Consider the following 24,989-nt stretch of genomic DNA (forward strand, 5'->3'; position numbering starts at 1 on the left):
TTAGAGCTGTCTAGAGGAAGGGTAGGCTGCTATCTGAGAGGTGGTGAGCTCCCCTTTCTTGGAAGTCTTCTGCCTTCTGTATGTTATCTCTGAGATTGCTTTGGCTTTCAACTCTCACTTCTCTCATTCTGTAAATTGTGGGTAGAGTCACTGGTCTTGGGCTATAAAGAGTTCATAGAGCCTATGATCAACACATCTTATATTGAGCACCATTCTTCCAGTGGACCTGGAGTGCTCTGCTCTGTGAGCCTGGAAGCCGTTGGAATCGTCTGGGAAGGGCATATCACTGGGCTGCAAAGTTGGCAATACGATGCCCCACTGTACTTCTCACTGCTGACACTGTATCTTTTACCCACCTTCTTTCATATACACTGTTTGTGTGGTTTCTTGTATGAAAAAAACTCACCATCACCCAAAACCCCAAAACAACCAAATCCCTGAAACATTATAAAAGAAGAGGTAAGACAGGTTGGAACTTCGTTGCTCTATGTGGTTTATTTTAGATACAGGTTGTGTGAGAAAAGGTCTCATGATTGAAGTAAGGTGCCAGCCTCATATGAGAGATGATGAAGCTGAGGTGAGCCAAGTGGAGGCATTTTGAGGAGCCATGTAGTCCATGCCTTTGCCTCTGCAGATCCCTGCACTGTAGCTCCTCATGGATCTGAGCTCTTCTGGGCCACCTCTCCACGTGGTACTTGTGCTGTCCAGGGGGGTGTCCCCTCACCCCCCTGTGGATCCATATTCCTAAAACAGCAGCTCCTAAGCCTCCACTGGTGAGCCAACAAAGGTCATCGCGCCACTTATTTCTTTACATTTGGAGAATTTCCTTGGTGATATTTTTTATAGGACCCCATGTGGGGTGCTAGAGGCAGTTAGCATATTTGTTCTTTAGGCATAAATGTCTTCTTTTAGTCATTCATTAGACAGATTTATCTCCAAGGAAAGGCATTTGCTAAGATGGCATAGTAAGCCCAATAGCTACAACACATTTATTCCTGTGAAACCTGGAGTACTTTCTACAAGAGTGGGCACAGACATTTGGCGCTATTAGTAGTGAAATGTACCCAGAGGAAACCCATGTGGCCCAGGCAGTTCCTGCCTTGGTCCCTCCGGGTCCTGGTGTGGCCGCCCCCTGTGCTCCCCATGGGCACAGCATCTCCTTTGGGTGGATGGCTTAGCTGGGCACCCTACATCTGCACCTCTCTGCACACTGCTTTTGTGTCTCTCACTGCTTCCTGGGGAACGTGGTGTTTCTGGCGCCTGTTCAGGAGCAGCCCTCCTTCCCAGACATCAGAGCAATAGTGGCGTCAAGGGGAAGGACAGACCCTCTTCCCCCGCCCCCCAGCCCAGGCTTTCTGGGGCTCCCCGGGGCATAGCCAGTTTTCATCCTGCCAGTCTGGCTGCTCTTCTGAGTTTGTCAGGGAGGCTCCTGCACATGTTATAAAGGGATAACTGGGTGTGAACAAGCCTCTGCACTTAGTTTGACATGTTACCATTTCATTTCATCTCATCTGCCCCTTCCTTTCTATAAGCATATCCAAAGAAATGGGAGACTTGGGAGGGGGGTGCGGAGGTGGAAACCTCCTTCCCTGAGAAGGAGGATCTCTTAGCACTCTTCTGTGTGTGTGTTACTGTCCTCCTCAGCTGCTGTGATTTATGCTCCTTTCGTGATGGTCTGTCTTACTGTGTACCAGCCAGAGTGCCCAGCTTGTCATCTCCCTCCCTTCCAGCCCCCTTTCTGGGGTTGGAGGCATGCTCATTTAACATATGTATGAGCCCTGTACCCATCTACCTTTCTCTGCTTTGTAGCTTGTCCAGATTATCATCAACACGACCCACTTGGAGAAATCCTGCAAGTACCTGGAGGAGTTCATCACCAACATCACGAATGTGCTCCCCGAGACGGTCCACACCACAAAGCTGTATGGGACCACCACGTTCAAGGTGAGAGGACCCCACAGACACCTCGGATTCTGGTGGTTGTGGCCTGAGGATGACTTGGCTCACCTAGAAGGGATTGTTTCTTGGGTTGTTCATCTTGTTTTCTGGGAAAAAGTCCTCTGGGTCCTTTTAATCGTCCTCTTTGTGTAGTCTCTACCCCCTTAGAAGAGTAGTTCGGGCTGAGTCAAGAGTGAAGAGCCCCACCTCTGTTGCTCACCTCACATTGCAACAATCCGTACAGGTTTTCCTAGGTTTTTCTGAAACCATCCCCCTTTATTGGCGCAATATATTTCATCGCATTCATGTACTCTAACTTGTTCAGCCATTCCCCAATGGACAGGCATCCCCTCAATTTCTAATTCTTTGCCACCACAGAAAGAACTGCTATAAATATTTTTGTTCATATAATTTTTTCCTGTCTTTTTGATCTATATAGGGTACAGACCTAGCAGTGGTATTGCTGGACCAAAGTGTATACAGTTTTATAGCCCTTTGGGCATAGTTCCAAATTGTTTTCCAGAATGGTTGGATCAGTTCACCACTCCACCAGCAGTGCCTTAGTGTATTTTTTAGACTTTTTCAATGTATTTGTCAGTTGTGTTAACTTTTTTCCTCTTCTCTTTCTTGCTTATCTCTAAAAAAATACTATTTGTTATATGGAATAACTCTCTGGAAGGAGGAAAAGGAGGGATATTGAGGAAAATTAGGTATAAAAAACAGACAACATCAGTAAAAACTTATTTTAAAACAAGATTATAGGATGTTTCTGATGGGCAGATTAAATTGAAGTTGAAATAAAAACAGCAAATAAAGTTGTGAAATATTCCTAATATTACCCATCTGAGACTGAGCGATTTCTTTAATGAGATGACACTTTAGGAAGGGTCTGATAGGATTTCAGAAAAAGAACCTTCTTTGGAATTAGGAGAGTATCAATCCTGACTCTTTCTTCGTGGCTTTTGTGTTTTGAAAGAGCTGCTTTTCAGTTCCGAGTCTTGGTTTCTGACCCTTTTGAATGAAAGTGACCTACCAGGACATCACAAATGGCCCTTTACTTCAGTCAAGTTATTTCAGAATGATCTAGATGGTTTACTTTGACTCCTGCTTTATGGATAAGAATGAGATTTCAGCAAAGTGAGGCCTCATCATAAGTGTTGTTTAAAGAAGTGATTTGGGTGACTCTTAAGTCATTGAGCATTTATTAAGTGCCTACTGTGTGGCACCCCCTCAACCAGGTGCTGAGAATACAGAGAAAGGCAAAAGGCAGACAGTCCCTTCCCTCAGGTTGTTCACAGTCTGTTGAAGGAGACAACATGTGAATAGCTATGTCCAAACAAGCTATAAACAGGCTAAATTGGAGATAATCTCTGAGGGAAGCCTTAGTGGGGCATCAGGAGAGGCTTCCTGTAGAGCTGGTGGGATGAAGCTAGGAAGGCCAGGAGACAGAGATGAGGAGGAAAAGAATTCTAGGCCTGGGGATGGCCAGTGAGAACATACTGAGTCTGGAGGTGGAGTGACTTATTTAAGGAAAAGCAAAGGTCTGGGTCAGCGGATATCAGAGCACATGCTGAGGAGTAAGGTACGAGAATACTGGAAAGTAGGGGGGCCAGGTTATGAAGGGCTTTGAATGCTAAACAGAACATTTTGTACTTGATCCTGGAGGCCTTAGGGAGCCATTGGAATTTACTGAGCTGAGGGGTGATGTCATCCGACCTGTGCCTTCAAAGGTCAGTTTGATAGAGTCAGGGATGGATTGGAGTGGGGACAGGGTTGAGGCTGGGAGACTGAGCAGCAGGTCACTATCATGGTTCAGTAATGAGGTGAGGAGGGCCTTTGCCAGGGTGGGGGCCATTTCAGAGGAAAGCAAGGGGTACATTGAGTGATGTTTTAGGGGAAAACTCCATTAGACTTGGCAACAGTTTGGATATGGGGGATAAAAATTGAGTTGCTAGCCAAGGATAGGTTGTGAGTCTGGGTGGCTGAGAGGATGGTTGTGCCTCTGATAATAATAGGGACTTTATAAAGGGGGGATGCAAAGATAATTTTAGGGCTCACTTTGGGACATGTTGAGTTCCAGATGTCTGAGACCCCAATGGGAGTTGAAGATATGATGCTAGAGGTCAGCAGAGAGGTTAGGGCTGGACAAAGCAATCTGAGAATCATTAACTTAATGGTGATGATTGAATCCATGGGAGCTCCTGAGCCCACCAAACAAAATAGTATAGAGGGAAAAAGGTCCCAAGACTTTGGGGGACACCTACAGTTAAGTGTCATGAGCTGGATGAAGATCCAACGAAGGAGGCTGAGAAGAAGTCAGACAGGTAGGAAGAGAATTGGGAGAGAGTCTAATCCTGAAAACCCAGAGTGGGCTTTCCAGCCTCCTTACCCATCCTCCCATTCTTCTACCCTCACAGACCACCCAGGCTGGTCTGCTTTTTGTCTCTCACCCATGGCACTCCATTCCCATCCATGTCTCTGTCCTGGCCCACACTTGGAAGCCGCTCCCTTCTCAATGCAAGAGCTGCTCGAACCCCCACCGGCCAACTACTCCTGCCATCTCTCTCAAACTGCCTTTCATTGATCTCTCTTGAATTTATCTTGTGTTTATGTTACATGTCTATTGAACATATACTTATGTGCATACATATATGTACAATCCTATGTAACATATATGTGTGTGATATCTCCCCCAATAAAATGGAAGCTTCTCGAGAGCAGGGATTGTGCCTGCAGATGCCAGGCACCCAGCTGCTGTTTAACAAATGGCATTATTCTTTGTGGTGTCAGCTCTGCCTCCTGTTCTTCCCTTGACCTGAGTTTCCCCTTCTCAAGAGCCATCCAGCACACCTGGCCAAGACAGCCCCCATGGAAGAGGGTGGCATATGGCTTCTGTTGTTGCTCTGGGATTAAAAATACAAAAAGAGAACTATTAAAAATGGGCAGCAGGCCACCGGAGGTGCAGTGCCAGAGAGCTGCTTAGCAGAGGGGAACTTCTGGAGACCAGTAAAGGTCGTGCTGACAGGGCTTATGGGAAACACTGAATGCTCACTCTCAAACACATCGGAAGGTCTTTTTACCAGGACTCCCTCAACCCAGCTAATTCGGCACTCATATAAACACAGCAGTTACAGTGGCTACATGTTGTGTATTTTCCTAAGCTACTGCTTCCCCAGAACATCCCCTTGCAGATGGAAACCTTTTGCTGCATGATGAGGGGGCAGGGGATCCAAAGGGCTTCCTGGGGGTGGTCTTGTCAGAATGCTTTTCATTTCTTCATTGTGGATGCAGACCCGGCTAGAGCACTTACCTCTTCTTGCTCCCAGGAGCTTTCTGGCCTTCTTGGAAATAGTTTAGGTTAAGGAATCATGTAAAAGCATTGGTATGTGATCAATAAGCAAGAAGGACCAGATTTCCCCCAATTATGCAGGGACAAAGATGACAAAGTTAATGGCGACCCTGGCCTGCCTGTTAGACCTCAATGTCATATCTATGGGATGGAAGGGTCAAGGGGCTGCCAACACTGGTTCCTGCCCAACTGGGCGTAGCTTTTCAGACTCTGTCTCCCTCCCCAGGATGCCCGGCATGCTGCAGAAGAAGAGATTTACACCAACCTCAACCAGAAGATTGACCAGTTCTTGCAGCTGGCTGACTATGACTGGATGGCCGGGGATTCAGGCAGCGGTGCCAGCGATTACCTGACGGATCTCATCGCCTTTCTTCGGAGCACCTTTGCTGTCTTCACACACCTTCCTGTAAGTCACTGTTGCCCCTGGTCCACACTCCCTCGGATCAAAAACGAATCATTGATACATGTCGTTTTTGTGTCACCTTTTATTTCTGAGCCTGTCCCTCCTCCCCTTCCTTGCCCCATAAGCCATCCTTAGAAACAGAGTAAAGAACAAAGAGGAAAATGCTGTTCAGGGAAGCCTTCCTTGTTCTCTTGGGAAGTGCCATTGTCTTGACGTGCTGCCCACAGGGAGCAGTTGAGTGGGCCTGGGTGTGAACTCTGGCTGTCCTAGTGGCATGGTTATACAGAGGAGGAGGCTAGCCCATTCTCCTTCTGCCCTCTTGCCAGTGATCTGTCCTTGCCACATGAGCCTGCCTTGGTGTAGAGGGGAGCAGTGGCAGATCTTTTATGAAAATCTCAGTTGCAGCGGAAGGCAGACACCTTATCACCTCCCATCATCATCTCCCATCCCCAGCTCTGGTAGCCAAAAGCCTTCAGATGTTCATCCAGCCAAAGAGCTAGAGGCCCAGCTCATGAGAGGTGACGCCGCAGCATCGTCTCAGAAGCTGCGTTTGAGGACTTGGGCTGGGCTTGGCTTTCAGTCAGAAATCCTAATGTAACCCCACTTACGCAGAAGTGCCTCACTCCCCAGATCCTGGGAGCAATTGCAGAGAACTGTGGGGAGCCCAAGATGGGGTCCCCCCTTCACCTATGCTGGCATTTCTGCTTTCTGCTTGCTCTCATTTAACAGTCTTCCTGCCAAGCCTTAACTAGAGGACCCTGCTCTTTCTGCTGCCATACCTCCATTGCAGGGTAGCCAGGTGACTCAGTGGATAGAGCACCAGGCCTGGACTCAGGAAGACCTGAATCCAGCCTCAGACACTTACTAGCTGTGTGACCCTGTTACCTCTGTTTCTCTCAGTTTCCTCTTTTGTAAAATAAGCTGGAGAAGGAGATGGCAAACCAGTCCAGGATCTTTGCCAAGAAAACCCCAAGTGGGACATGAGGAGTCAGACACGACTGAAGACAACTGAACCACAGCAATAACCCCAGTACCCTTCATCTGGTTCTTTCTTGCTACCTCCTTGGCTTCTGCCCTCCCTTTTAGGGATGCCTCAGTCGTGCAGTGGGATCAGGCTCCAGCAGAAACAGGGTCACTAACCCCTACGTGAGCATCGCTGTGGACCACACATTAACTTAGATTTCAAATGTTATGTGAACTAAGTTTAATTGTATTTTCATTTATGTTGTTAAATATTTCCCAATTGCAGCTTATTCTGATTGGGTCCTCACTTCAGGCTGAATTGTGGAGTGCATATGGCACACGGGCTCCGTTGTGCAGTTTGTTAATAATGCTCCTCTCGGTTTGGGTCACATTTCTTGTTCTGGCCCTTGAGGCAGCAGCAGGCTTTGGGCCCAAAGTCTCTGACTTCTCCAGAATCCAGTGTGCCTGATCCCCGTGGGTCAGGCAGCTTGCAGGTTCTCTGTCGCTGCTGCTTGGTGTATGTGAGTGGCGATTTCTCACAGTCTGTTCTACTTTGCAAGGGGTTTGAGTACGGACAATGTCTTTTTGATGTTTAAAGAAAATATCCCATCTTTTTCCCCCCATCTAGCCTCGTCTGCTAGACTGGTTTACCCAGGACCAATGGCAAGGCCGTATCTGAAGGGCTGGCGGTTTGGGCTAGGAGGAAGGATGATAATAGCCAACATTTATGTAGCACTACAAGGTTTTAAATGGATGTAGAGTGGAAGGGCCCTCTATGATCATTTAGTCCAATTTCCTCATTTTACTGATGAGGAAAACCATTCTAACTCAGGTCATTGATATCCGGGGGGATTTGAACCCTCTGCATCTAGAGCCCATGGCCTTTCATCTGGACTAAGCTTAGTTTCATATTTTCTTCTTGAGTTTTTTTCTGAGATGTGAGGGTAACATAATGAGCCAGAAAGTGCAGTGGGGTCCTGATTACTTCTCTTTGGATTTCAGCCGCCACCAGGATGGATTTGGGCGCTGTGTGAGTCTAGGGTAGGAATATCCCTTAGGGGAAAGGCCATCCTGAGCAGTGGGTGAGATCTTATGTGCGTGCGCCATAGGTTCACAGAACTAAGGGAAGGCAGGATAATACCACTCCTGCCAAGTCCTGTCTTTGTGTCCTTTGGAAATGAGGTCCTTTTATAGAGGAAGATACCTGTCTCCGTCCTCTCAACCAGTGACTCTTATACAATCACAAGCCAAAACACAATGGCCAGCTGCTCTGATTCAGCGATCATGGCTGTTCTTCATTGGTTCACTTCTTGGGGGAATTTATTCATGTATTATTATTTCAAAGGACTCTCAGTTCTTGGTAGACAGAGGATTCAGTGAGCCACCTCTTGAACCAAAGATGTGATTTTCAGGTTTGTCAGAGCTGCTGCTGGCAGGAATGAAATGAAACACTTATTTTGGGAAACATAATTGGGTGCCCTGCCAACAGTATCATAGCCAAGAAGGAAGGGTGAGGCAGGCTTAGGTGACCACTGAGACCCCCTTCTCATCCTTAAATCCTATGATTCTTTGACAAGGTGCCTCCTTGGACTCTAGGTTTTAAGAGAACTTTCCTTCATATACAGTTTGTCCTGGATGAGTCAACCTCCCAGGAATTGTCTAATGCTCCCCTACCAAGGGTCTTCAGCTGAGCTAATTTAAATACTCAGGCTGAAAGGATCTAAAAAGATTGTCCAGGGCATTGTCATGGCTTCAGAGTTTCCTACCAGCATCTTTTCCAAGGGATAGGCATTTCTTCCTCCAGAGAAGGAGATTCTGCTAACTCAATAAAGCATTGTCCTTCTTTAGAAGACTATTGTCAGGTGGTCTTCCTGACTCTGCTCCTTCAACATCTCTCTTGCTGGAATTCCAGTTCATCTCATCTTCATCGAGGTCTTGAATGAAATCAGAGAACAGCTGTTCCCTCCTGTCTTTCTATCCTTGGGAATTATTTGTAGTTCTTAGTGATTCATGGAGGAGATACATTTTGCATAAAGAAGATTTAATTCTCAATATATTCCTTTTTGGAACGATTTTGGGCTGTGTGTTTCTTAATAATAGCCAAGAGTGTCCACAACAAGGTTAAGTTTAAAAGATGTTTATCCCATAGCCTTTGAGTTGTGAGTACAGAGAGGATAATTGCCTGTGAATTTTTTCAGGCTCCCATTGTATAATTTACAATTGCATGCACAATTACCCATTTTGCATGCTCAACTTCAGGGCCTGTTTTTGAAAATGTATCCCTGTATGTCCTGATAATTATCTTTTAAAAAAATATTTGAAAGAGAGGAAATGCTATCTCAAGTATGAAACCAGGAGTCAGGAGTCCTGGGTCTGTTTCCTAGCTCTTTCATTGGCTTCAGTGACCTGGGGCAAGTTACCTACCTAACCCTGCCTCTTTGCTTCACTTCTCAACGTGGGTGATGGGGGTAGGTCATTTAATCCTACCATGTAGTAGCTGATTGTGACCTCCCGTGCTGGCCCGTTGTTTTTAGTCTGCCTTCAAATGATAGCAGTTGCTTTCACATAAATTATCAGGGCTGAATACTAACAAGTCAAAATTCTTAGTTGACCTGGAATCTCCTGTACTTCAGTTCCAGTCCCTTGTTTTAACTCTTTAACTGAGGTGTCTTTCTACCTCAAGTGCATTTCTTATAAATAGCATATCATTGGGTCCTGGTTTTTAATTTATTCTGCTCTCCACTTTCATTTCATGGGTGAGTTCATCCTGTTCATATCCACAGTTATGATTACTAATTTTCTATTTCCCTTCATCCTATTTTCTTCAGTTTATCCTTTTTCTCTTTTTTTTATTCTATCCCTCCTCAAAAAGCCTGTTTTCCTTCTGACCACTGTCTCGCTCAATCTGCCTCCACTTTTTTCACACCCCCATCTTTCTCTTAGTCCTTTCCCCTCCTACTTCCCTGTTGGGTAAGATTTCTATACCCAACCATGTGTGTGTGAGAGAGAGAGAGAGAGAGAGAGAGAGAGAGAGAGAGAGAGTGTGTGTGTGTGTGTGTGTGTGTGTGTGTGTGTGTTCTTCCCTCTTTGAACCAGCTCAGATTAGAGTGAGGTTCACTTGTTCTTCCTACCCCATTTTCCCCTCCACTGAAAAACTTGCCCATTGCGTGCCTCTTCCCATATAGGAATGTAATCAGTGTAACCTAATTAAGTGCCTTGTGATTTCTCTTTCATGTCTGCCTTTTTGTGCTTCTCTTGAGTCTTATGTTTGAATGTGAATTTTTTTATTCATCTCTATTCTTTCCAGTGACAATGCTTGAAAATCCTCTATTTCGGTAAATGTCCATTTTTGGATGGATTATGATAATGAAGGATTATACTCTTTTTTGCTAAGTAGGTTATTCTTGGTTGTAATCCTAGCTCTTTTGCCTTCCAGACTATCATATTCCAAGCCCCCTACTCCTTTAATGTAGAAACTGCTAAATCTTATGTGATTCGAACTGTGACTCTACTGTATTTGAATGGTTTCTTTCTGGTTGCTTGAAGTATTTTCTCCTTGACTTGGGAGCTCTGGAATTTGACTGTAATATTCCTGGGAGTTTTCATTTTGGGATCTCTTTCAGGTGGTGATTGGTAGGTTCTTTTGGTTTTTATTTTGCCCTCTGGTTCTAAGATACTAGTGTAGTTTTCCTTTATGATTTCTTGACATATGATGTCACAGCTTTCAGGTAGTCCATTTATTCTTAAATTCCCTCTCTATCGATCTTCTGAGTCATTCTTTTGATTTTGTTTTATTTTTTCTTGATGTCTCATCGAGTCATTAGCTTCTACTTGCCCAATTCTGATTTTAAGGGAATTATTTTCTTCAGTAAATTTTTGTGCTTCTCTTTCCATCTGGCCAATTCTGCTTTTTAAGGTGTGATTTTCTTCAGTATTTTATGTACCTCGTTTACCAAGCTAGGGCGAGCATTTGTGAGCTTAGGACCAACAAGGACAGTTTGCTTCTAATTCTGCACCTTCTACTGACCTCATTCCTTCTCTTTCCCCACCTGAAAACGTTGGCATTATGGGCAGATTAAAAAGCGGTGAGTGAAGCATGCTGTGGTCATTGCCTGTGAAGCACTTTCTCAAGGGAAGCAGGGCGGTGTGACTATTCAGAGCATTTTCATTCCTTGACAGACTTGCTGAAGTAAGGAAATCCTTTTTAAATCCCTCTGGCAATTTTTTATGTCCAACGTGTGTAGTGTATGTGTTAGACAATGCTGAACACATAGGAAGTTCCCAGGGCTGAGGGAAAGGGGAGTTACTGGTACAGTGTGAAAAGAGAAACTCTCACCTGACGCAGGAAGGAGCCCAGTGAGTGAGCGCTTGTCCTCAGCCTAGCCTCAAGTCTCTGACCTGAAACACCAAACACATTGCCAGTGGAATTCTCTTAGTAAGCTCCCATGTTCCTCATGATCCTGTCAGCTGGCCTGTGGCTGGGCTTTTGTCAAGGAGGAACCTTTAGGAGTTATCAGGGGACCCAGTCCTTGAAGCCCAGCAGCTCCAGTCCATGTCCCTGCCTCTGTGGCCTTGTCTAGATTACTTCTAGTGATCATGAGACTTTCTGGCAGGCCCAGACCCATCTCCCCACATGCAGCCCCCTTCTGATTCCTTTCTACTTCCAAGGGCACAGACTTCAGTTCTACCCACTGTTTCTCTGTCTACTGAGAAAGCAAATGTCTGAGGTTATTAGGGTATTACATATGCTTACTGCTCCTGCGTAGTTAAGAAGATTTACGTTTCTTGAGTTTGCTGCATTGAAATCAACAAATTATCTCCTTATTAGTGGGGCTTGGGCTGTTGGTTTAGTTAATGATCATGAATCCCTTGGGGAGTTTGTGTTTCTTTGGGGTTTGTTTGTGTTTGGGGCAATTATTTAGTATTTCTATTTTTTTAACCTGATATAATAGCTATGAAGAAGCCTTAGCAGCTGTTCAGTTTGCTGTGACCCAGTTAGCAGCTTCTGTCTCTATTTAGATGATACAAGCCAGGTAACTCAGCTGCTCCCTTAGTTATTAATTAAGACCTTGGGCTTATTAAAGCTGGCACATGGAAGGTATTTTCTTCCTAGCTTGATTTTTGCTAGTGAGGCCTGGAGTGGAGGGGGAGAGTGAAACCTGGCCGTTGAGAGCACTTGGTGGATCTTCATCAGCCTAGAAACTCTCTCAGTTCTGAGCACCATTGTACTCTTCCCTCCAGGCCCAGCTTGAGTCCCGCCTCTTCTGTGACCTTTCCCCAGTGACTTCAGCTCCTTGTGGTCCCTCTCCAGCTTGTGTTGTCGCTATAGCCGATTTGGGATTTGGGGCATATCTTTCTTTCAGAACCTCAGTGGAACCCAATTTTGCAATCAGACAATCCATCAGTGGGCATTTATTCGGTACCTCCAGTGGACCAGGCAAAGGGCAGTCCTCTTGGGGTACAAGTACTGCTTGGAAGGATCTGACCTTCTATGGGGAGAAGAATCCTTTCCCAGTTCTCCTAGTGACTTCTCTCTGAGATTGTCTCCCACTTACCCCATATATGGCTTGTATTCGCAGAGTTGTTTGCATGTTGTCTCTGCCATTAGGCTGTGGGCTCCTCGAGGGCAAGTCTGTTTTTCTTCCTCTCTTTGTTTTAATACAGTGCCTGCACACAGTAGGCACTTAATGTATACTTGTTCCCTTCTCTCTCTCTCCTCTTCTTGTTCGTTTCTGGATCTAGCTCGTTGTCCAGCTCCATTGTTGGTTGAAAATATGTCGCAATAAACTCATTCTGTGGGTTGTCCTTTTGCATAGCACGCTTTGTCTGGACAACAGACATTTTCATCCACTTGCTGCTTTCTTTTCTTTCTGGAGAAAGTAGTGCTTTGACTTATGAGTCTCTGCAGTGTTCTGTGGCTTGAGGCTTGATGCAATTAACAGCAGCCATTGGAGAACCTCCCTGCATATTTGTACCATTGACCAGATAGTGTCCAACACCATTGATAAGCATGTGTCTCTCTGTTTTGTGCTTCACTTCATATTAAAGAGTTACTGAAAATAGTTCTCTCTGTTGTTCAGTCAGTATTTATTAAGCACTCACTTTGTGCCAAGTGCTAGGGATATAAGGAAAGGCAAAAGACAGTCACTTTCCTCAAGGGACTCCCAGTGTAATGGGGGAGAAGCCATGCAAACAGCCGTGCACTAATGAGGGACATACAGGATATTTGGGGAATAACCAGCAGAGTGAAGGCACTAGAATTGGGAGGGATTGGGAAAAACTTGCTGTAGAAAGTGGCATTTCAGTGGACATTTGGTGGAAAGCAGGGCAGCCACAGTGGGAGATGAAGAGGGAGGGCCTTTTGGGCCTGGGGGCCAACCAGTGGAAATGCCCGTAAGGTCTTGTTTGTGGAACAGTCAGGAGGCCAATGCCACTAGATGGAAGAGGACGTGTCAGAGAGTAAGGCGGAAGATTGGGAAGGTGGAAGGGGGCTAGGTTGTGAAGGGCTTTGAAAGCCAAACAATTTTATTTTTTATCCCAGAGGTGCTAGGGAGCCAGTGGAGTTTATTGATTGGGAGATGACAGGATCATCACATCTTTTTTTTAGAAATCTCTCTGGTGTCTGAATGGATATGAATTGGAGTGGGAGAGATTTCAGGCTGGCAGACATGCCCCGCCCCCCAACAGGCCACCATGGTAACAGAAGTATGAGGTAATGCAAGTCTGCACCAGAGTGGTGACAGGTCAAACAAGAGAAGTGGGCATATCTGAGAGAGGTTGCAAAGGTGGGATTGATGGGTGCTGGATATGAGGGGTGAGAGAGTGAGGAATCCGGGAGGTGCTGGGAGGTTGATGTTGCCCTCTGCAGTAACACAGGGCAGTAGCTGTAGAGCAAGAGGTGGGGAGGGATTGGTGGAAGGGTAATGAGTTCCATTTTGGACATGTTGAGTTTAAGGTGTCTACAGGACATCCAGTTCTATATGTCTCCTAGGTAGCTGGAGTTTCAAGCTTGAGTGTCAGCAGAGACGTTAGGGCTGGATAAGTAGTTTTGAACCATCACTATGGGGACAATAATTGAATTCATGGAAGTTGAGGAGATCACGAAGTGAAATCGTGTAAGAAAAAAGAAGCGAGCCCAGAATAGGGCACTGTGGAATGTCCAGAGTTAGCGGGTAAGAGTCAGATAAAGATCCAGCAAAGGAGACGAAGAAGGGACAGTCACTTAGTTTGGAGAGCCAGGAGAGAGTGGAATCCCAAGAATCTCAAAAGAAGCGGGTGATTGACAGTGTCGAAGGATGCTGGGAAGTCAAGAAGGTTGGGGTCGAGGAAAGGCAGTTAGATTTGGCAATTACAAGATCATTTGATAACTTTTGAGAGAGCAGTTTCAGTTGAATGATGAGGCCAGAAGCCAGAATTTAAAAATTTCAGAAGAGATTAAAAGGAACGGAAGCGGAGGCACCCATTGTAGCCTTCTCAAGGAGGTTAGCCTCAAAAGACAGAAGAGATATGAGACAGTAGTTAGCGGGGATGGAAGGTCAAGGGAGGGTTTTTGAAGATGGAGTCATGGGTATGTTTGTAGGCAGGAGAAAAGCAGTCAGAGGGAGAGATTGAGAGAGTGGGAATGGTCAAGGGGGCAATCTGTCTGCTGGAGACTATAGGGAATGGGAGCAGTTGTGCAAGTAACAAGTATTAGCCTTGGCAAAAGGTAGAACCACCTCTTCATATGAGATGAGGTGAAGGGGGGAGAGTGGCAGAAGGCACCTGAGTGATAGAGAGGAGGAGGAGGAGGAGGGAAAAGTGAGCTCACGGTGAATGGCCATGATTGTTTCAGTAAAGTATAAGGCAAGGATCTCAGCTGAGAGAGTGGGGGGGAGAAGAGCCGTGGGAGGTTTCTGGACAGATGAAAAGGTTTGGAAGAGCTGTTGTAGAGGGATAGTTTGTTAATTAGAGAGGTGCTAGGATTGCCTAGCAGCAGTGAGAGCCCAGCTGAGAGTATGCAGCATACATTTCAGGTGGACCCTGTCATAATGGGTAGGATGGGGGAAGGGGGCTGTTCTTCAGCAGCAGGTATGTGGACACAGAGGTGGCTGACAGAGAGAGAATGATCCACCATCTGCCTGGGAGTGTCATTGACGTCCTTTAAGAACTCTCCTAGTACTTTTGACACAGGCATTGTAGATATCCTCTTGGAAGACAGCCTTGAAGTGCGTGTTTCACTTTATAAATCAAAGGTAATCAGTAAGTAATAAGCACGGTAGGGTCTTCTGTTCCCTAACCCTTCTAGTCAGTTGTGTGACAGTGTGGTCTATTGTAGATTTGTCATTTACAAAAGCCTCCCTTCTCAAATTTTCACTGAAGATGCCCCTCATACGTGCATAGATAATTCTTCTAAAATGTTTTCAGGTACAAGAAAGCGGTCATACGTGATAGTCATTACTCATATCCTTTTTTAAGGGAAATGACCGCATATGAAGTTGTTTTCCCCCCTCAAGATTTTTTCCCGACTTTCTTTTAGAAAACTTTTGTGGTCTCTGGGACAGATCTTCTCTCTGTATTGGTCTAGTCTATTTATTCACATAATAGGCAGAATAAATAATTATGGAGTAGTTGATTGCTTTTTTCCCATATTGATTTTCTTATTTGCCATTTTTCTTTGCTGTGATGTTGGAGTAAAAATGTGGTGGCTCCACTGTCATTGATGGAAAAAAAAGTTTGTTATAAAAATCTAAAGATGTATTACTTTTTTATAGCCCTGTTTTTGTCTTTAAGTGTCCTTCGGATGACTTTTTTATTTTAGTTTGATCTCTCCAGGCTTCTTTTTTTATTTGGTGTTGGGAGTTAGGGATATGGGCTTCTTTTAAGCTGGATTTTCCTTCCTCTGTTTCGCATGTTTATGAGGCAGTGCCAGTCATAATTATCCATCATCTTCTTCCATAAGAAATTATTCCATTACAAATGGATTTATGATTTAACCATCGTTGCCCTTGGCTGCCATCTCTCCATACTTGACAAGGAAATGGGTGTTTGCTGCCTGATCTAGTTTGAGGTTTTCTTATATCTCCTTGTTGGACGGAGACATACAGCAGTATGGTTGTAGTATGTGTCAATGTCTGTTCTTTTATCCATATCTCATTTTTGGCATCAACAGCTTGTTTGATCAAGAAATCAATGCTATATCTCATTTTTCTTCTAGTTTGGTAGTGATTTTGAATTTTATTCTAGGTGGTTGGTCTGACTATACACAGAAGGCTGATTCAAAAAGGACTCCCATAATAATCATCATTTGCTTCCTCTCTGTTAAAATCTCATCATTTCCTTTTTTGTGATGCTATTTGGCCCTTTCTGTTTCCGGTGCTTTCTGACTCTGCTTGAAGAAAGTATCCATAACATGGGCGTGAAGTGTCTGAGTAGTCTGCAAACCTGTCACTTCCTCGCTTCCGTACTCCTTACTTCCGGCATGTTTTTGCCGTCTTATTTGCCCATATTTCCACAGAAAGCATCAAGTATTAAAATATGGACTTTATTTGGAGAAGTTTGTTGAATTTTTACAGGCTTTCCCCGCCTTATCGTCCTCTGTGAATAGTGTGACCGCGTGAGCTGCGAGAGCTCTCACTCTTGGCTGTTTGTCATTTTTATCACGAGCGTCGCAGTTCAAGACGACCAAATGTTTCCATGAAATGCCGTTTCTTTCTTCCCACTTTTCCGTTCGCTTCTCCAAGAAAGGTCCGCGGGCCGCCTTTACCGCGGGTTCTTCCCTTGGTCTCCCGGTTTTATTTGTGGCCAAATGTCAGCATCCGTCCTCGTTGGTCCTGGACAGGGATCTCACACGTGGAGCTCCGAGAGGTAAGGTGATGATCACGGATGCCTCTAACCCCCTGGTGATTCCTAACCCTCGGGGCTCCTTCCTCTGCCCGGGTAGCCGGCAACGCTGCCCGGCGTGAGCGCTCTTTGGTACTGTTCTTGGTTCCTTGGGCCACCGTGGCCGAAGAATTTGTCCCCAGGTGACCGACCGGCAGACTGGTCACTGCTTGGACGGTGAGACCCGTCCGTGGTTGGGGCTTCTCCGCCTGGCGCTTCTCAGGCAGGGTAGAGCCTGCCCAGCTTCCTCCATGCTGGCACAGCCTTATAACGAGCCAGGCTTCTGTCCGTGAGCCAAAGGGGACCTGGGCTAGGATGCTGGAGGGGAGATTTACTTCTTTCTTCCTCGCCCAGTGTTTGATGCACATAGGTTTGTTCTGTGACCCTCAGCAGTGTGGGTGTGGATATGGGTGTGGGTGTGCGTGTGTGTGCGTGTTCGTGTGTGTGCGTGCATGTATGTGTGTTGGGAGGGGAGCGGGGATATGGGAGGGAAGCCGGCCTGTCCTTGTTCCCTCTCTGATGGCTCTCCTCCCGCAGACTCACTTGGCTTCAGCTCTTCCATTTCATTTGAGGGGAGGGAAGGCCGGCCTGGGGGTGGGGAAGGAAAGCTATTTTCTCATGTTCCTGAGGAAGGAAACGTTTGCTGCTTGGGAAATTACAGCTGGGTCTTTATAAAGTACATTTTTACGTCTCTGACAAGACGGCAAATTTGGGCTTGTAAATTGGAGCCAGGATCCCCCCGCGTATCTCTTGCACATGTTACAGGGTGAGGAGTTCACGGTTAAGTGAACGGAGCTCTGGCGCACGCCCCTGCTATACGGGACTTTCATGGTGGTTTATAGCCACAATTTTAAAACGGTCTAGTAAGTGCCCCAAATGTCTCCAAACAAACAACACATTATTGGAAATCAGACAGAGCGCACTCTTGCCCCGTGGGGCCCCTTCTCCGCAAGCTTGTCGCTGTTTGGCTTCCTTGCTGTGGACTAAATGGTTGGGGCTGTGGCGTTGTAGGTCCCGTGCCAGGGATGGTTCCAGCTAGATGCCCCCAAAGCCTCTTTCAAGTCAGGGATTCTTGGATTCGGACCTGGGCCTCTTTCTTGAAGACTTCGCTGTCATTTTTCAGGAGGTGGGGTCCCAAGGAGGGAGCTCTGTTGCCTAAACCTCTGGGTGAAGCAGCGATCATCAACTCTACCTGCTGAAGAGATGACCAGGCATGTTTTTGAAAAGTCTGTTTTTGATGGGAATCACTTGTTATCTTTGGTTCACATTGGTTCCCACAGACACAGTGATTTGTTGACTTTAGGCTGCTCCAAGATGGAGACTTTTGTCAACACCTAAAGTGACTGTTAGACTAACAAAGCAAGGAAGTTTTGTGTGTGTGTGTGTGTTTTCCCCCTCTTTTGCCGGGCTGTTGTTTTTAAGTTTCCTTTAATCCCTGGGTAGGCTTGTGCCCCGATAACCTTTTCTGGAAGGTAATCTCGGGGTCAGGAGGTGACAGTGACCTGCGGAGGGGAAGCCGTCTTTCCTCGGGCTCAGACCCCAAGTGCAGAGCCTCAAGTAGTTCTGCTTGAACTCTTTGAAAAGGGAGTTTTCTTTTGTGCTGATTTTTGCCAGATGGTGCATACAGATTGCAGCTGGAGCTGGGTAAAACCTCAGGCTTCTTTGCTGGGACTGTTTGCTTGGTGCCATGTTGACCATATCCACATTTCTGCTGTTGCCAGACAGATGCAGTGACCCCTGCAACTCCTGCATTTGCAGATAGGTCCTTGAAAGAAGGCTTGATTTTCTTGATTGTCTACCACATGGGAGAAGAAATAGCTTCTTGCGCCACTTCTTTAAATGCAGTGTCCCTTTTGTAAAAAACCAGAAACTACAAAGCCACAGTGGAGAGCTAATTAAACACAGCATCCATTGGTTGGCTGCTTGTTTTTCTTCCACCCTGTTTATGGCCACTCTTGTCAAGAATCTTCTCCCAGGGAGGGATGCAGTTCCAGCAGGAAGTCTCAGTTTTCCAACATGGAACCTTCTGTGAGTGTGCGGCATCTCCCTGTCCTTGTCTGCCTCCTTTCTTTCCGTGCCCGCAGGAGACGATCCTCTCTGTCAGCTTCCAGGAGGACCATCAGTGATGTTCCCAGCATGACCCACTAATGCTGTCTATGAACTTGGGGAATTTGTATGTTAAAGTTTCCCAGGACAAGTGGTCAAAAACCCTGAGATCCCCTTGAAGAACCTGTGTGCCCGTGTCTGTTGAACCCTTGTCCCCAACATGTATACGCATCCCCTCAGAAGAATCCATCCTGTTGGCCATTGTGGAATCTCTGGCCATTCTTCCTTCCTGTTCTCTTTCCCCCTCTGCCTTTGATTCACAATCCCTCTGTTCTCCCTAGGGGAATGTAAGTGCCCACTCCACAATGTCGGTGAGTATGACCTATGTGTTGTCTCTGTCCAGTATGCCCTGCTTTACAGCCAACATTATTAGAGGGTGCTTTGAACCAGCCATGGTCTTTATTGGGAGGTGGGATGGCCCAAGGGAAAGATGACAAGATAAAAGCCGGTGTGTTGGGGAGAGAGATGAAGTCTATTCATGGTGCTCAAATAACGTCTCCTCGTTAGTCGTTTCTTTTTGCAAAGAAAGTCTATTTAGGGGAATTTTAATTTCCAGTGGCCCATAGGAACATGATTTTGTAGAAGTATAAATTTCTAGCCTGAATGATTTCTTGAGCTCTTTTCTTAGATGTACGGGAGACCTCAGTCCCTGCCCTTGTGGTGTAGCAGGAAGAACCCCGGAATAAGTTTCAGTGGACCGAGGTTGTAGCCTAAGTTCTCCAGTGGATCTGAGCCTGAGGAAGCAAGACTAGATTTTCTCTAAGACAATTTCTGATGGAGCTTCCAGGTTCCGTAACCAAAGTATCACAAGATAGATGAACAGCATCAGTTGTATCAGGTGCCTTAAAGATGCAGAAGGCGGCCACAGGCCCCGTTTAGGGCGTTCTCTTCATTTATCCGCACTCTTTGGGGTCTGTGCTGTTGTCTTCCATTTACTTTGCTCGTCTTCTCAGGCAGGAGGGTGGGGAGCACCTTTCCCTTGGGGCCACTAGCCCAGTTCCAAAGTGGAAGATCCCAAGCACTCAATAAGCCTTTGCTAAGTGCTTACTATATGGAAGGCATCGGGTTAGACCACATTGTCCCTCCAGTCACGGAGCTTCCATTCTGTGGAGGGAGTCAGCATGTCCGTAAATAACTGTCTGTGATGAGCAGCTATCAGAACCACTCTTCTAGCCCTGGTTTCTCCCCCACGCCCCCACAGACAAGGCAAGTCTGCTTTCCCTAAGGAGAACCAGGGCAGGGCTGGGCTCTCTTCTCAGGAAGGTGCCAGGCACAGCTGTGTTGGTGCAGCCAGCCTGTTGAAAGCCCAGGAAACTGCTTGGGACCTGGTGTCTGGTTCACTGAATGCCTCTAATCGTGTCTCCTAGTACTTACTACATCTTCTTAATTTTAAACCTTCCGTTCTCCCAGCTTATCCAATGATAACGTTTCACGGGTAGTTCGTGAGTAGCGTCCATCCCAGCTGTCTCGTGGTCCATCGTCACTCGCATCTGGTCTGATTTAATAAGGGGCTTCTGTCCCTGTGTCATTCCTGTACATGAGAGGTGGTGATTAGGTCAGACGTGTATATAACCTTCCGCTCAGTTGAAACTTACCTTGGGGTCACCATCGGAAGACTTACCATGCTTCCCTTCAGAGAGCACACACTACCCAAGTTCTCCCAGAGCCTGGGGACGACTGGTTTGTGAGAGCACCTTCAGCTTAAGAATGGGAACCATTCTGAGAAAGGAACTTGATTTAATTTCTGGAGGACCAGTTGTTACTCTCCCAGGGCTTTTCTTCTCCTCGGGGACATATGTCCTCTTCTGTATCAGTGGGATAGGGGACCACTCTGGACCACTGAATGCTTCCTTCAGAGCTTTAAGTCAGATGATTTGGGGAAGCAACAAATTTGCAATTGAGTGATCAGAGCTGAAGTTCTCACCGATACTCACTTGCTTTGTGTAATCAAGGGTAATCCTGGTCCTTTCTGGGCCTTAGCTTCCCTAGATGGAAAATGGATATAGTGATTAAAGTGCTCTGTAATTATAAGAGCAGAGAAGTAAGCCTGCCCCCATGCCTGATAGGGAATTCCTGCGTCAGCTCGTGAAGAGAGAAGAAGCCAGAGCTTCCCTTTGTCCCAAACAGGAAGGGCCCCAGAGAGCAGTAGAAGGTAATTCTTAGGATGGGACCTCACTAACCGTGGTAGGAAATTCCGTTCTTCAGCACTCTCACGATTTTAACCTTCTAGTTTTTTCTTCTCTTGTCGTTAGACCATGCTGACCTAATTGACCCTTTTGTTCACTCATAGCATTAGATGTAAATTTTAGCTTGTTTGTTTAAATTCAGTTTTATTTTCTCTTTCCCCCACTCTCTTCTCCTCCACTGAGAATTCATCCAATTTTTTAACCCTGTTCCCAACAGCTTCCCCTCCCCCCAAGTCACAACCTTCAGAGAAGTGTCCTTGATGGTGAAATCCATGAGAAGAAATCATCCTCCAGATGTAGCTGGTGACCATTGCCCCATCCAGGTGGGGCTCGTATGCAGGGGCACGCTCGGCCTGTGGGGAGGGAGAGGTTAGGAGCGTCATGAGGAATCATTAGTAACGCACTTTATAGCTAGTGCCTGGGAAACGATGCTTCTATTCATGATTGGCCCTGCAGCCATGTTTGTGACCAGCTGAGCCTTCCCGAAAGGCTTCCTGCACCTCCTTAGAGAGTTTAGCCGGAGATCTTTAGTTTTATTTATAGCCGTGTGTGACCATGACGGTGACCTTAAAAGGTTGGGCTTTTTTTCAGTGTCCAGCACTTATTTGGTGCCTGGCACGCAGTAAGTGCCTAATAAATGCTTGTCAACTGATCGACTGACTCATTTGCTCCTTAGTCCAACTTCCACCTTGACCTTCAGTGATGATGATGATGGTGATGATGGTGATGATGATAACTGGCATTTGTATGGCACCTGTTGTGTGCCAGGCTCTGTGCTAAGTGCTTTACGAATATTACCTGATTTGATTTTTCTTTTTAGATGATTCCTTCTCTCTGGTTTATTGTGGCACGAGAGAGAGTAGGTTATGACTCTAACCTATCACAGAAGTCAAAAGATGCCATAGAGAGTAAGCTTTGGAAATTTGTGTCTCACCAAGAATCAACCTAAAACCTAATTTGAGCCACCACCCAAAATGACAGATGTAAAAGTCTGAGTAGGCAGTGCTCCAGGAAGCCAGCCCTACTGGAAACCGTGTGGTTTTAATTCTCTGCTGTGTAGGACCCCAGACACAGGCTTTTGTGGACCTTTGCGGCCCTGGGGGATGTGGCTCAAGGACCCAAGATCTCCCCTGGTTCAGAATCACAGAGAAGGCCCTCGCCCTGGAGTACAGAGTTTCTGGTTTTCACTTCATGACTCAATAACCATAGGAAACCCCTACTTCCAAAAGGAAATTAAGGTTTTCTAGGAGATAACTGGGTCAAGGAAGGTCAGTTTTGTTTAGGACTGGTCCAACGAGGGAAGGATTCCTCACGAGACATAGAACCTGGTGGGATTCCAGCTGTCTTTTCAGATTTCTCTTCTTCTCCCAGCATGATGCCACACTTTTAACAGTTAAGCATATGATGTGTTCTTGTTCCTTGACAAGGCAAATGTTTCTTCCAGTACTGGAAAACTAAAAATTAGATTAAATTGGTTATCAGAGAGAGGTCATAGAGACAATGTGTCCTAAGGAGAGGCTGGATTTAGTCAGGAAGACTCGGCATTTGCTGGGTGTGGGAGCCTTGACTAGTCATTTAGCCTGTTTCTTCATCTCTTCATGGGTGTCATTTCAGCACTTAGCACATAGTAGGTGCTTAAGAAGCACTCGTTGCCTTGTTGATTTGACTCTCAGATGGAGAAGAGAAGCCCCTGCTTCACAGGACTGTCGTGAGGCTGGAAAGCCTTTGTGTCTTTCCTCCCTCTGGGTCTTGCCCCCATTTCCCTGCAGGGGCCTGAGGTCTGCTTGGGCCGGAAGGCAGAGGAGATGTGTGTGGCCCTCTGGCTTCCCTTGAAAGGGCCAGCTGCCATGTTTTCAGTGTTTCCTGAGAGAGGGAGAGCATTGTCAGCGGGACCAGCGCCACACTTTGAAACGATGTGGTTCCTGCCTTGTGACGGCAAGAGGGCTGGCTTTGGGATCCAAAGGTGTATTCAGATCTTGCTGGGGAGACCTTAGGCTTCCCCTTATCGGGGCGTTAGTGTCCTCCTCTTCAGAATAAGAAGATGGGATTTAGAAGACCTTTAAGGCCTCTTCCAGTTCTAAGTCTCTGTTCTCAGAGGTGGCACAGCCGATAGAGCTGGCCTGGACCCTTATTAGCTGTGGGACCCCAGGCAAGCCCCTGCCCCCGTTTGCCTCGGTTTCCTCAACTGTAAAATGGGGAACATCATAGCACCTACTTCATGGTGGTGTTGTAAGAGTCAACTAAAATCATATTTGTAAAGCACTTAACATGGTGCCTGGTAAGTGCTTAATAAATGTTTCCTTCCTTCCTTCCTTCCTTCCTTTCTTCCTTCCTTCCTTCCTTCCTTCCTTCCTTCCTTCCTTCCTTCCTTCCTTCCCTGAGAACAAGGAGCACAACCCAAATGTCAGGGATTTGTCATCTTGTCTTTTTGGTGATATTGTGATTTGTCCGATTATCACCAAGTCCATGTTTGGTCTAGTATAGTAGAAGTTTGATTTAAGGAGAAAACTTCATCCCAAGCCAATCCTGCCAAATCTGCAACGGAAAAAAGATAAATGAAGTTGTAAAAAAAAACACCCTGGAAAATGAGACAAGAAATGCCGACTCCAAAGGTAAGGGATTCAGAACAAATTTACAGTTTCCTGCTCCTGTACAGAACCTCCCCAAGCTCTCTCTAATAGGAGTTAAAGTCTCTTTTCCCTTTAGGCTTAAATGTAAGTGAAACAGTAGTCTTGCAACTTGCTGCTTATCCCTTGTTTCATCTGTTGGCTCTGGTAAATCTCCTAAGAGTCCCCTTAACTTGCAAACGTGCAAAAGAGTTCTGATTAACACCACGTCACCTCCACAAGCCCTGAACCATCTTTCCAGAAGTCACGAAATTAGACAGCAGCAGATTTCCTTTGCAAACACAGAGAAACTTCCAGGACAATGAATTTGTCTGTGTTCCAGCAACAGCCTCTCGTTTCCCAAGTTTCCAAGCCTGTGCCGCAGTCAGGATTTGGCCACAACTCAGACTTGTTCTTGTCCCTTGATAGGGTCAGAGACACATGCTGAAAATCATATCGATTGGGCCAAATGTCCCAGATGAAAGGCTAGGTCACATTGCTGCAGCTACAGGGACATAGGTGAGCTAAGACAGTATCGAGATTGTGAAATTCTCCCAGCACAAAAAAAGAATTCTCTCTTATGTACTTTATGAATTATTTTACACACATGTGTGTGCGTGCACGCACACACACACACACATACTACAAACTTCTGTATCTCTGATCCTTGGAGTTATCAGCTACTCTGCGTGATCTTTAGTGCAAGTGTCATCTCCTTTTTACGGGTGAGGAAACTGAGGTTTAGTGTGCTGATAGGATTTCCCCACCCAGCCAGGATGTGATGGAGCAAAGCCCCACATTTAGACAGATAGAATTCCCTCTCCAGTGCTTTTTAACTCTCCTGACCCCATGGATAACCTGCCCTGTTCTCTGAAATATGGACCCTGTTTGCTGAGGTGTGCTAACCAGTCGTCAGGTAACTAGTGGAAGATTTTGAGCACAGGCCCTTAGTTCCCTGTTAACCTTTTGGGAGAAGGTTTGTTGTTGTTGTTGTTTTAATTTTTAAAGGAATTTTGAAATGGCTCCATTTTTGATACTGGTTGAGGCTATTTGCACATGACGTTCAAGTATTCAAGCATCAAGCTCCAGAACTCCCAGAAGAGGTCTGTAATCACACAGAGGAGCTGGCCTGTCCACCCTCATCTGAAAGACCCAATAAGTGAAGAATTCCTACTGCCCAGATTTCAGCATGTGCTTGAATGGACAACCTGTAAAGCCTGCCCATCTGAATGCGTATTCTACTGGGGACGGATGAGAGAGATGACAGCCAGTTGAGGTTGGAGTTGAACAAACAGAAGAAGAAGAGCTGGATCACCTTTGGAAAATTGTAGAGCTTCTTAACCCCCCCCCCCCCCGCCCAAGCTTTCTGTGAAAACAAGGGGCCATCTTTTTAATACTAATATTCTGCTGGAGTTACTATGACAGTGAGATGTGGAATACAGTTGCCACTGAAGAATTGGAATTGAGTACCATGCACAGGGCAGTGGAGAGGCATGTGATGGGTGTGAGCAGGCTGCAAGAATGGGAGTGAAAGACATTAGCAAGCTGTTATGATTGAAAGGGAAGATGGACTGTTTGTG

The 24,989-nt window shown here is 46.1% G+C and overlaps 1 protein-coding gene across 1 annotated transcript in view; it reads left to right on the forward strand.

Annotated features, from left to right (window-relative positions):
• The window catches only part of EXOC6B (exocyst complex component 6B), a 618,488-nt gene that overhangs the window by 353,964 nt on the left and 239,535 nt on the right, over nt 1–24,989 (forward strand). Inside the window, exons 17-18 of the mRNA XM_036751845.1 lie at nt 1,810–1,944; nt 5,514–5,693. Coding sequence (XP_036607740.1) covers nt 1,810–1,944; nt 5,514–5,693 — 315 coding nt within the window. The remainder of the gene's footprint in view (nt 1–1,809; nt 1,945–5,513; nt 5,694–24,989) is intronic.

This window comes from Trichosurus vulpecula, chromosome 3, assembly GCF_011100635.1.
Source record: "Trichosurus vulpecula isolate mTriVul1 chromosome 3, mTriVul1.pri, whole genome shotgun sequence".
NCBI classification, from domain to species: Eukaryota; Metazoa; Chordata; class Mammalia; order Diprotodontia; family Phalangeridae; genus Trichosurus; species Trichosurus vulpecula.